General features: G+C 50.6%; 1 protein-coding gene across 1 annotated transcript in view; it reads left to right on the plus strand.

Moving 5' to 3' along the window:
• Window positions 1–12008, plus strand: part of LOC119403657 (parathyroid hormone/parathyroid hormone-related peptide receptor-like) — a 246366-nt gene that overhangs the window by 175823 nt on the left and 58535 nt on the right. The window contains exon 8 of the mRNA XM_049418388.1: window positions 7253–7394. Coding sequence (XP_049274345.1) covers window positions 7253–7394 — 142 coding nt within the window. The remainder of the gene's footprint in view (window positions 1–7252; window positions 7395–12008) is intronic.

The raw sequence follows: 12008 nt of genomic DNA on the forward strand, positions 1-12008 counted from the left end.
GGTTAGTAAGTGGCTCGATGACGCCGGAAAAGTTCTTAACAGAGCGTTTGTAATGAGTGCACAGACTGGGAAGCCTGCGCACTGCCTTCTCCTGTCTGGATGGCGGGAAAGAAGCGATAGCGGCTGTCTTCAGTGGGTCGGGGCGAAATATCATCTTCCTAGTTGCGTGTCATAAAAAGAGGAGCTCTGCGTATGCAAATCGGCACTTTTCCGGTTTTAGAGTGAGCCCAGATGACCTATAGCTTCAAGCACGAATCCAAAGCAAGGAGGTGTTCGTCAAAGCTGGATGCGAAGGCAGCAACCTTATACAAGAGGACATGAGAAGTGCGCCACTTCAAGTGTGCCACTTCTAGCCTGACACGATATTAATGAGAAATAACAGACAGCAATGCCAAGGAAATTCTTTCCTCTGTTCTCATTAATATTGTGTCTAACAAAAAAAAACGAGCACTTATAAAGTAATCTTCTTTCCTTTATTCTAGCCTGCCAGTAATATGTTCGTCACGCGTTGAAATGTAGTAGGCGACACGCAAAAACCGAAAGTTTGACTTTAAGGCATAACCTTGAACTCAAACGGTCCGTCTGGTTATACAAAGGCAGCATTCTCTCGGTCTCCATTATGAACTCCAATTTGCCAGTAGCCACTTTTGAAATCCATCGACAAAAAATAGCTAGCGTTATAGAGACAATACAACGCGACGCCTATCATAGTAGAAATTTTACCTGTATAGTGCAGCAAAATATTGACACAAGAAGCAACGAAGAAGACCAGACAAGCTCTAGCTTTCAAGAACGAAAATTTATTTGTGGGATTGGTCTTAGTTATACGAACCCCAAAAAAGAACGTGCACACCAATGTGACGTTGAACATACTCGTATTGCATACTACATACTATACATTACATATACTCGCATGAGAACAAATTGATACCAGTGTATCAGGAAACTCGAATGATCAGGAAACTCGAAAGAATGATTTCGTGGCCTCGCACAGTCACTGTCGCTCTTGTCTTCAGAGACCATTCTACTTGGTGGCGATTTTAACGTGCCTGAGGTTACTTGGTGTAATCAATATCCTGTGGTGGCGAGTGGCTCAGCACTTCACTCAGCCATCATTGAACTAACGCGGAACCATGAACTTGCTCAGTTTGTTGGTTTTCCAACGCGTTATGGCTCATTTCGAGAGAGTACGTTAGATTTGCTAGTTAGCAACAATGACGAATTGGTTGAAACAGTAACGGATGTACCTGGGATAAGTGATCACGAAGTCGTACACGCTACAGTAGTATGTAAAAGGTTACAGGTTAGCAAGAATTGTCCGAGAAAGATTTTTATGTATGAGCAGGGTGATTACGATGCCATCGATGATGAGTTGGCCTTATTCCTACCAGTACTGGTACAATGCAACAATCAGAGCAGTATACAAAGTCTATGGGTCTCTTTCCGCGACAAGCTCCGCTCTTTGGTTGCAAAATATATTCCCTCGAGAATGGCATCATCTAGACGTAGAAAGGATAAACCCTGGATTAATAGGGAACTGTGTTTGTCAATAAGAAGGAAGACCAGATTATATTAGGCATTCTAAAAAACACCAAACCAGGACTTAAATGACAAGCTTAGATCTTCAACAAAAGCATTTAAACAATAATCAAGAATAGCAAAAAGAACATACCCCTCGACATTGGCTGAAAAAATGAGGTCTAATCCAGAGGAGTTGTGGCGATGCGTGAACAGTAACAGGAAAGAAATTAGTGCAGTGTGCTAATGAAGTGAAACACGTGGGTGTAAATTTAACTGCGACATTGGACTGGACATCGCACATTGACAAGACATGTGCCAAAGCGTGTCGCTTATTGCACTTTTTTCAAAGAAATTCCAAGTATGCGCCCAAAGCGTTAAAGGAAACTTTGTATGTGACTAATATTAGGCCCGTGTTGGAATACGCATGCGCAGCGTGGGACCCTTTCACAAATGTTCTTGAAGATAAGCTAGAACGCGTTCAGAAAAGAGCTGCAAGATTCGTCACGGGTAACTATGATTAGAAAATTCGAAGTTCACAAATAAGAGAACTAGGATGGAAATTACTTTCCACGCGCAGAAACATAGTCAGGCTAAAGCTTTTGTACAGCATTTACAGTGGTAACACGGGGATTGATAGAAACGTATATATAGAAGAGCCTCATTATCATTCTAAGAGACGTCACAATTCAAGAAAGATAAGGCCCTACCAATGTGGTATCAAGGTTTTTAAGGCTTCATTCTTTCCTCGAACAATTGAAGAATGGAATCTGCTTCCCGATAATATAGTATGTGCACCAAACTTTTCGTCTGCCGTAGAGACCTTCTTGTGAATCGATTTAAGTATCACATGAAACGTCAGTAAAATGGACTGTCTTAAGCTCGGTAATACTGTGTTGTCTCTTTTACCATGATGTCTGTATATGCTAGCCTGCAGTTTTGATATTGCTTTGTGCTATTTTTATGTATGTAATAATCCCCTACGATAATGCCCAACTATGGCGCTGTACGTATATGCAATAAATAAATAAATAAATAAATAAATAAATAAATAAATAAATAAATAAATAAATAAATAAATAAATAAATAAAAACCCATTTTTGCACACTGACAGGGACACTTTGCTGACACGTTGATTAGCGGCCAAAGCGATTTGCTCAGCTTCTATTACTCACCCCACATTCTCACGCTTATCCCTAGGTAAAATAACGCCATCTTCGAGACTACCCACTGCCTTGTGCCTTCCATTTACCCATATGTGTGTTATCGCGTGTTAATCGTGTGTTATCGTGTGTTAAACTTTTATTCTAGCATAATGAAGAAAATTAAAGATTGTCCAAATTTTGCATAAGACTGTCACAGTTACAGCATAATATACTGCGGCATCAACGAAGTCTCTGGCGCAAGTGTGGTTTACCACACTTGCGCAGTTAAAAAGACTAAGAAAGTCTCCCTGGTTAGTAACAGCAAAATGTACTGGCTTCAGCAGCTGCTGCTGGCTAGTAAAGGGATGTTGCGAAGGTAGCAAAGTACCAGGGGCGTAGCCAGGGGGGGGGGGGGGTTGGGGGGTTCAAGCCCCCCCCCCGAAATTTTTCAGTTTTGCTTGCGTATATATTGCCAGCCCACTTCTTGTTTCATTTTATGTTTTTTGGGTTTGACCAGCAAGGACGGTTATCAACGCTCGAGGCTGTCCGCGAAGCAGTGTTCGAGAAGCTTCTCGATTGTAGTAGATCGTTTTGTTAAGATTTCGCGCCGCACGCGAATGTTCCAGCTTTATCGAGAGATAACGCCGCCACCAGCGATATCGCTGGAAAGTTCGATAGCGCCTGTATAAAAGCCGACGCACTTGGCCGCTGGTGAGTTGATCGATGGTCGACGCTCTGTTTGACGCTATCAGTGTATTGCTGTAGTTTGAGTTTCAGCTTCCCGGCCACAACTTCGGCCAAATAAACAGTTTCATCTCGGACGTGCTGACTGCTGTGTTCGTCGACGTCACGACCACGTGACAATATACATCCACACATACAAACGCACGCACGAACATACATAAAGTATGGTTGAACCCCCCCAGAAAAAAATTTCTGGCTACGCCCCTGGAAAGTACGCTCGAAACTAGTAAATACATGCGTTTATTAACTGTTCAAACTTTTTTTAGAGTACAGACGACGGGCCACGGTATGCGGGTGTGTTCCATACGTGTCTGGCGGAAAGGGAATCGCGCTACTCACGTCATGACGAGCGAATGGTGTTCCTCATACGGTCATGTCCATCTAAGCCAATTTTGGCATCTGCCACATAAAGGTGGCTACCAATAAAGCGCCAAAACCAACGCGCTATGGTGCGGTCAAAGCGCCTCTAGTTCGCTAACTCGCTCTCTCTCTCGCCTTTGAAAGTATGATATATAGTTGTAAGCAGGGGTGCTATCGCGGAACGATTCTATTTTTTATTCCAATGCTTTTCGTGCTTTTTGCGCTTGGCCATTGGTCAGAACGACGGTCCGTCCGCATTATCAACGCGATCAGCCAGCCGCGAGTGGTGGATGATAAGAATAGCATAGAATATGGCATTGGAATCGGGAATAGCGTCGTTCCGCGATTGCACCCCAGTATGCGCTGGAACAACAAAATTACCTTTTGGAGGTCATAGCGGCCAAATGCAGTTGACAAGTGCGAAAGTGTTCGTGACACTAAATGCTTAGGCGCAAACATATGTCTTGTTATTCAGTATTTAACATTCATATTATTGCAAGTAATCGTTGAATAAACATGAATTTGGTGTTAAAGCTCATATTGCTCAAGATGGCACACAATAGACCTTATGAAAAATCTGCTGCCATCTAGCGGCCGCAGTGCGCATTTCCGCCATGTTGAAGGCATAGCGCGCTCCGCATGTGCGCACACGGAGCGTGCTTATTGACCTGTGGCGGCTCATAGAAACGGCAATGCCGACATATTTGATGTGCCGTGTTTCTGAGATTGAGGAAAATGGGATGCTGAAAAAAGGTTAGCAGGAAACTAGCCTCCATGTGTTATTACATTTCCTTGCGACCGACGGGAAGCGGCAGATCGTTCTGTTGCTCCGGCTACTGCTTACGATTAACGCCGTGTTTACGTTCTCCGTTCTTAATAGAGGCGTTATGTGACAGCATCGGCACTCATCGGCGAACACTCTTTTGTGTCATGCCGGAACGAGACAGTTTTCGCGCCGTGTACTTTTGCAGGCACAGACAAACCGACTTCGTGTACGAGCTCCACAGCTGCATCGCCGCTTCAGCGCATGCCTGCGCTGCTGTTGACAGTATTACACTTTGTTTATTTCATTTCGATAACAATTACATGTTAGACAGGTAGCTAGTGCGCGTCGATTCTCAGCGAACCAACCGATTGTGCCGGAACATGTTGTTTGTAGTTTGTTTTCGATTGTGTAGTTTAAAAAGGTAGCGTCTGGCGGGGTGCTTTGCGCGCGTATTGCTTCACTATGCGTATTTTTCAAGCATTTTATGTGCTATCGCTGCGGAATTCAGAGGGGTGGCCCGGATGACTTGACACCCCCTCCCCCTACTTTCTTTTTTTATTTATACCCCAAGAAGAGCACATGTCAGGTTCTCCCAGCTGACGCTGATCGCCCTTCGGAAAAAAATCCTGTATCCACCCTTTGTGCTATGAAATATTAAGAGATGCTTCGGTGTGGCAGTTTTCGTATGAAATTGAAAAAAAAAATGCTGTTCCCGCAGATGTGTTATTCGAGCATCGGTGCGCTACCGTTGGTTACGCGCTGAGGTGGTTTCGCAAGCGTTCAGTCGGCGACGCAAAACTGCCTTGCTGCAACGGGTTGAAATTGTAAGGCGCGAGTAGGCCCCGAAAGCGACGATGTGAACGCGAATACTCTTGGCGGGTCGCGCTATTTACGAGTACATGTCGGAAGGCTATTCAATAAAATACTAGCTAATCGGCGCCTACTTCTTGGAGTAACTAACGCGTTTCATGTTCACTTTTCACGTGCGTGAGAAGCGGATCTTTCTTACATTTTAATCGTGTGGTAGCTCTATGCCAAACATACATCAGTGATTACATTGTTTCAAAAACAACAAAAGGACAACGTTTTTTTTAAATAAGATACACAATACATTAGGTCGATGTACCTGTCCCTTATGAAATACACTTTGAAATGGGTCAACCAGCACTTTCTTACCGCCATCGCTGTGCTCATCCGCGTCGCGCGTTAAACCACACGCATGATATTCCGATAGCTATATAAGAACGCTTCATTCGCTACACTAAAACGAGACAAAATTTATAACCAAGCGCAAAGATTCAATCTCAGCGACAATCGGCTTACATGTCACTCGGTGACAAAGATGTACCTTCTTCTCGTTGCGAGGCAGTTCTTCACACGTACTAATTGCCAACGTAAGAATCACAGCATATCCACGGAGTGAATGATGATGAGTGGGCGAAGCTGCGGAGGTTCATCGGTAAACCGTGAATCTTCCGTGAATTCTGCCCAGTACATCATCACCGACGTGAGATCGGGCGCGCTTATACTAAAGGTTCGATGAGTTATGACGACTTGCAGCTCACGTTAATTTTACATGTACGCTGTGAATTTTCATTGTTTAGAAAACCATTGCTTTAGAAAACATCTGGCGTCTTTCGTTAAGCAGCTGGCGTCTTTTCGTTTTGCTTTAGAAACATCTGGCGTTCTTTCGTTTTGCTTTTACAAAACATCTGGCGTCTTTAGTTGGTTTATTTCATCAATCAACGGCGTTTTGAACAAAATTTTTATTGTTTAATCACGCACAGGAGAAATCTCACCAGGCACTACCTTGGAGGTAAACAATGGCTGCTAATGGGAATGAGAGACAGAAGAAGTCGGCTTTTAGCTAACACTTACACTTCTACTTGTACTAACGTTTCCTACTGGAACATGCCAATGGCTGCTAATGGGGAATGAGAGACAGAAGAATTCGGCTTTCAGTTAACGCGCACGCTGCGAATTTTTTATTGCTCAACAACACACAGGAAAAATCTCCCACCGGCACCACCTTGGAGGTCAAAGCGTAAGACTGGTTACGCACTACGACTACTACAACTACGACTACGAGGGACGAACGGGTGCCGCCTTAAGGAGCTTCGCCCCTAAAACTAGGAAATGCCTGTAACGTGAACAGGTTCTTCTGAAATTTTTATGCCACGATTGCCGACTATCAATGCAGATACAAGCAAGAATTACAGCAGCGATAGCAATACGATTCGGACACAAGCCTCCAACATGGCGCCGAATCGGTAGTTTCGTCAAACCTCCCACAGATGGCAGCAATATTGCATAAGGTCTATAAAACATAGCGCAGACAGCTTGGTGACCTATTTACCCTATTAAGACTGAATTACGTGAAAACTGCGTCAAAAACGTAGACAAAGGAAGAAACGGACGACACAAGCGCATTTGTCGTCCATTTCTTCCTTTGTCCACGTTTTTCGTGTAGTGTTCACATAATGCATTACCAACTCGCCCAACAGTCTGTTCTTCTAAGACTGAATATCATGGTGAAGTCTAGCAAGCTTCCCAGGGGATGGCAAGCCGCCAGATAATACGTTGGGAGGGGGGGACTCGGTATCTACCAGGGTTATCGCCCATACAATAGCTATTTCACCGCCGGTGTCTTGTGCGCACGAGATAATCCGAATGTACGTGGATCTGTTCACCACACGCTGCGTCTTACTGTCTTTGTAGGAAGTGGTTCAAGTCTACCTTGGTGCTGGTGCCTCTGTTTGGCGCCCACTACGCACTGCTGCTGGGCATGTCCCTAGCTGCTGCCGGAGACATGCTGGAGCTCGTCTGGCTGTACATCGACCAGCTTTTCTCGTCTTTTCAGGTGGGCACGTAATGAGCAAATCGTCTTTGTGCATATTATTATTTCTCGCAATATGAATATGTCGTTGATGTTTAAGGGCAAGACAGCTGCAACTCCAACCTTCGGTTCGCTTTTGTAATGCTTCAACAATTGTTTCGCAATTCCTTTTAACGGTACGGAACGCCAAATTTTCGAGCTGTCCCTAATAATATCGCGTGGGCGCCGCACTGTGCTGGAAATTTTAGATGCGAAGGCATCTCTTGCTCGGGGATATGTCCCGCGGCATGGTAGTCCACACTCACACTACGCATGCGCAACTCTCCTCCTTCCCTCTCTCCAACAGCTGCGCGTTACTCTCTCCACTTCTCTATCATCCCTTGCTTGCGCTTCTACTGCGTTCTCGCTTCTACTCTCGCGACGCATGCGCTACTCTCCTCCTCTAGTCTCCTCTCCTTCAAGTGGTAGAGCGCTGCGCGCGTTCAGTCCAGCGCTTGCTTCGGTTGACTCCTCTGAAATGCGGGCTCGACATGCTAAAGTTCTCTCCTGCGCAGCGCCGCGATGAGCGCCAGCGCATGCGCGTCCCCTCCCCTCTCTCTCCTCTCCTACGCTGCCTCCCTCTTGCGTGCCTTGTCGAACACTTTCGAAACACACTCAGCGCCGCGATGAGCGCCAGCGCATGCGCGTCCCCTCCCGCTCTCTCTCCCGTTCCCCTTAATCCACCGCCTTCCATGACAGCACGTGCTGTGGTGCCCTTTCACCCTCTGTGATGGAGGACAACCTGCCCCCGGGCTACACGTTGAGCGGCAACACCATCCACTCTAGGGCCTACGACCTTCTTGTGAAGAAGGCAGCAGGCCTCGTGCGACAGGAGGAGGCACAACGGGCCAGCCCACCTCGACTCTCAGCCACCGCCACCACAGCAAAATGTCGCATGAGGAAACTGAGAGACCCCACCAACCTCCTGCGCAAGGAAGAGGCCCCGAGCACTCCCAGGCGTACTCGAAGGGCGACGAAAACCTCGGCCTTCCCGCGGCGCACACCACGGGCGAAAACAGGCAAGGCAGAGAACGGCACAAACCTCCCTGCTTCCATCGACGTTCCCCCTCAATACCAGGCAACACAGCAGACGGCCGCCGCCAATTTCTTGCCGCAAACACCGTCTGCCACCGCCATTGAAGGAGCCCCCGCCATCCCTGCACTTCCCAAGAGTGGCAAGGAATGCGACCAAGGAGAGACGGAGCTCGAGGAAAGCCTTTCTTCCCTCCCTCACCAAGAGAGCCACAGGAACAGCAGTCACGAGTTCCCTTCTCCCTCCTCGTGCTCGCACGTCACCCCGGCCTTCTCCTCTCCCGCCGTCTCCACCGCGGAGAGCAGCCCGACCGGTTCCCCCTTGCCCCCTCCACAGCAACTGCCTCCCCGCCTGAACAAGCTCGAGAAGCGGCGGCCACCGCAAACAGCCCTGCAGCCCTTTCCCCTCCTGCCCCCAATCCTGATGTCATGGCGTCAGCGAAGAAGGGAAGCAAACAGCTGACACAACAATAAGCACAAAACAAGCGAGCGGCGAGGCCCCCCAAAAATGAGCCAGCCCCTCACTCGCCCAAGTTGTACCTTGAGCACCCTGATCACTGAAACGGAGGCAGCAGCCTTTCCCCTGGCAACCCTCTGTGCGCCCCACTTGTTTCAGCACCACAAAGTGCCCTTGCAATACCAAAAACGAAAGCAAGCGCTCAGAATGCTGCTGCGCCTCGCCGCCCCGCACCCCGGGCCAACGCCCGCGGCCCTGTGAAGACGGTCCTGTACCGGCCCAGTAACAGGACAGACTTTCGCTCCTCCACACAGGAGGTCATCTCCTCGTTCCTGGCCACAGTAGCTGTGTGGTTCGCGTCCGTGTCAATTTTCGACGCAACGTCGTCGCTGCAGACACGCCCACCGGCTCTCCACTTGACCCGCTGCTCAGCATCAGCAACATATGCGGCATCGCTGTGCGTGCGAGGCAAACCGCAAACAGCACGTGCAGCGGCATCATATTCGGTGTTGACACGGCACTCAGAGAGGAAGAGATCCGGGAGAACATCTCATCGAACCTCCATGCGACCTCATGCTCTCGTTCCGGGCACAACATCATCGTCCGCTTTGAGGGCAGCAAGGCACCCACGGAGGTTGCCCTCTACAAGCAGCGCCGTACCGTCGAACCACGACGCCCGCGGCCTATCCTGTGTGGCCGCTGCCTACGGTACGGCCCCGTAGAAACGGCTTGCACTTTCGGCAAGCGCTTCCTTCGCTGCCCGAGATGACCCGCCGAATGCACGGCCGCAACGCCGAAGTGCATTTTCTGTGGCGACAAACACCCCGCCACAGAACCACGCTGCCCTCGCTGGCAGAGGGAGCGCCAACTGGCACAAGCCCGCACCCAAGCCAAGAGAGAACCGGGACACCAAGAGCCACATCCACAACAGGGCGCCATCAAGGCCCCAGCCCCGAGCCCCTTCTGGCAGACCATGCCTCCCAGCAGGGCGTGCTCTTCGCTGACATCGCCGGCGGTCAGTCTCGGAGTGACTCACCGGCAACACACACAGCTCCCGATGATCATTCCACCAGTGATCGGCGCGAGTCGGCTATTGCCGTGCTAGCGGCAGCAGTGCGTACAGCGCTGGAGTTCCTCCCACCCAGCTCCCCTGCCTACTCGCTTGTGCGCGGCGGCTCTCACCACACACCAGGCCCTGAACGAGCATGGCGAGTAGTCCACACCACCGCCCCAGGTCGCGCATCCTGCAATGGAATTGCCGTTCACTGCGCCGCCGTCATGCTGAGCTAGCGGAGCACCGGTCTCTGCGCGACTTTTACATTCTTGCTCTGCAGGAGACGCACGCCCGCCCGGAGGACCTCTCGCTTCGCGGCTTCATCGGCTACAGCGGCCCGACGGTATGCGCGGAGAACGGCTGTTCGGATGTGCCTTGCACGGATTCCGATCACGCCCCCGGCGCCTCCCGAACTGCTCTGTATGTGCGCCCGTCCATTGCACATGCGTGCATCTCCTGCGAGCGGTTCTGTGATGAAGACGTGGAGTGTGTGGCTGTGACGGTCGCATGGGTGGTGTTGACACCTCGGTGGCCTGTGTGTACGTCCGCCCGAACGTCAGCTGTGACTTTGCTTTCGCGCCACACCTTGTCGCGGCGCTATCAACTGACTGTATCTTGTGTGGAGACTTTAACGCGCACCACAACAGCCGGGGCCCCGCCAACGTAGACCTACTTGGCCGGTGCCTGTCGGACGCGATTGGCACCGCAGGTCTCGCTATTCTAAACACCAGCGAGCCAACTTTCGTCCGCGGCGGAAGCCGCCCTTCCTGCATCGACCTGGCACTGGCGTCACAGTGCTGCTCCTACTCGTGGACACGAGCCCATGACACCACCGGGTCGGATCACTACCCCATCCTTCTCTCGCCCACTCATCCGAGTCGCGGCGCGACGCGAGTGTACGATGTGGTGAGGTGGGGTGTCTTCCGTGAGCTGTGTTCTTTGCGACAGCCCGCGGGTGACTACTTCTCGAACGTAGCTGAGTGCGCCCGCATGGCCACTAAGCGTTGTGTAGTTCCAGCCGGCTCCCCGTGCCCTGACATTAAGCTTCTGAATCTTCGTGCTGCCCGTCGCCGCGCACAGCGCCGTGCCATTCGCACTGATCGTGCAGAACACTGGACGGAAGAAAACCGTATTGAAGCTGTGTGCAGACGACAAGCGCGGCGCCTTAGGCGCAACAGCTGGACTTGTGTCTGCTCGTCTCTGAGTGACCCACGCCGCCGCAACCGCGGCTGGCCCATTATGAGGTCTCAGAAGCCGCCGTCTGGTTCTGTCGCTTCCTGCGCCGCCTAACGCTGCCCTTTCGGAGCACCTAGCCTGTCTGTCGACGCAGGCTTTACAGAACACGAGCTTGCTTGTGTTTTGAACCGCAGACGTCACCGCAGCGCCCCGGGACCGGACGGCATCACGCACAACATGCTCCAGATCCTCGATGGCAGCCAGCGCCATCACCTTCTCGCTGCATTCAACGAGGTCTTTTGCAGCGGCTCCCTCCCGGATTGTTGGCGTACAGCGATGGTTTTCACGGTTCTGAAGCGCAGTAAACCGCCGCGAGACCTGAAGTCATACCGGCCTGTCTCTCTCACCTCGGTGCCGGGAAAGACCATGGAGGGGATGGCGCTTCATCGCCTCCAATGGATAGCCACTGCGCGCGACACTTTCCCACCACAACGGCTGTGGCGCGCAGGGCTTCCGTGCCCTGCGCGCCACAGCCGATTGCATAGCCGTGGTCGTCTGCACGCTTGAAGATGCACTGCCCGACGGTGAGACAGCCCTTCTCCTCGACGTGCAGTCGGCATTTGTCTGCCTACCACACGCTGCTATCATCGACGCGGTTTGTGCGCTAGGAGTACAGGGCAAGCTCGTCCACATCAAGGGCTTCCTCACCGAACGCTCACTGACTGTCCGTGTGGGGGTGATGCCCAGTACTCCACGCCCTGTCACCACCGGTGTGACTCAGGGGAGTGTGCTGAGCCCTTTCCTATTTAACCTGGTCCTCGCACCTCTCACTGAATGCCTCCTGGAAGGTTATACGTTTGCTGGGCGCGCAGTGATATAC

Source organism: Rhipicephalus sanguineus, chromosome 8, assembly GCF_013339695.2.
Source record: "Rhipicephalus sanguineus isolate Rsan-2018 chromosome 8, BIME_Rsan_1.4, whole genome shotgun sequence".
Lineage (NCBI taxonomy): Eukaryota > Metazoa > Arthropoda > Arachnida > Ixodida > Ixodidae > Rhipicephalus > Rhipicephalus sanguineus.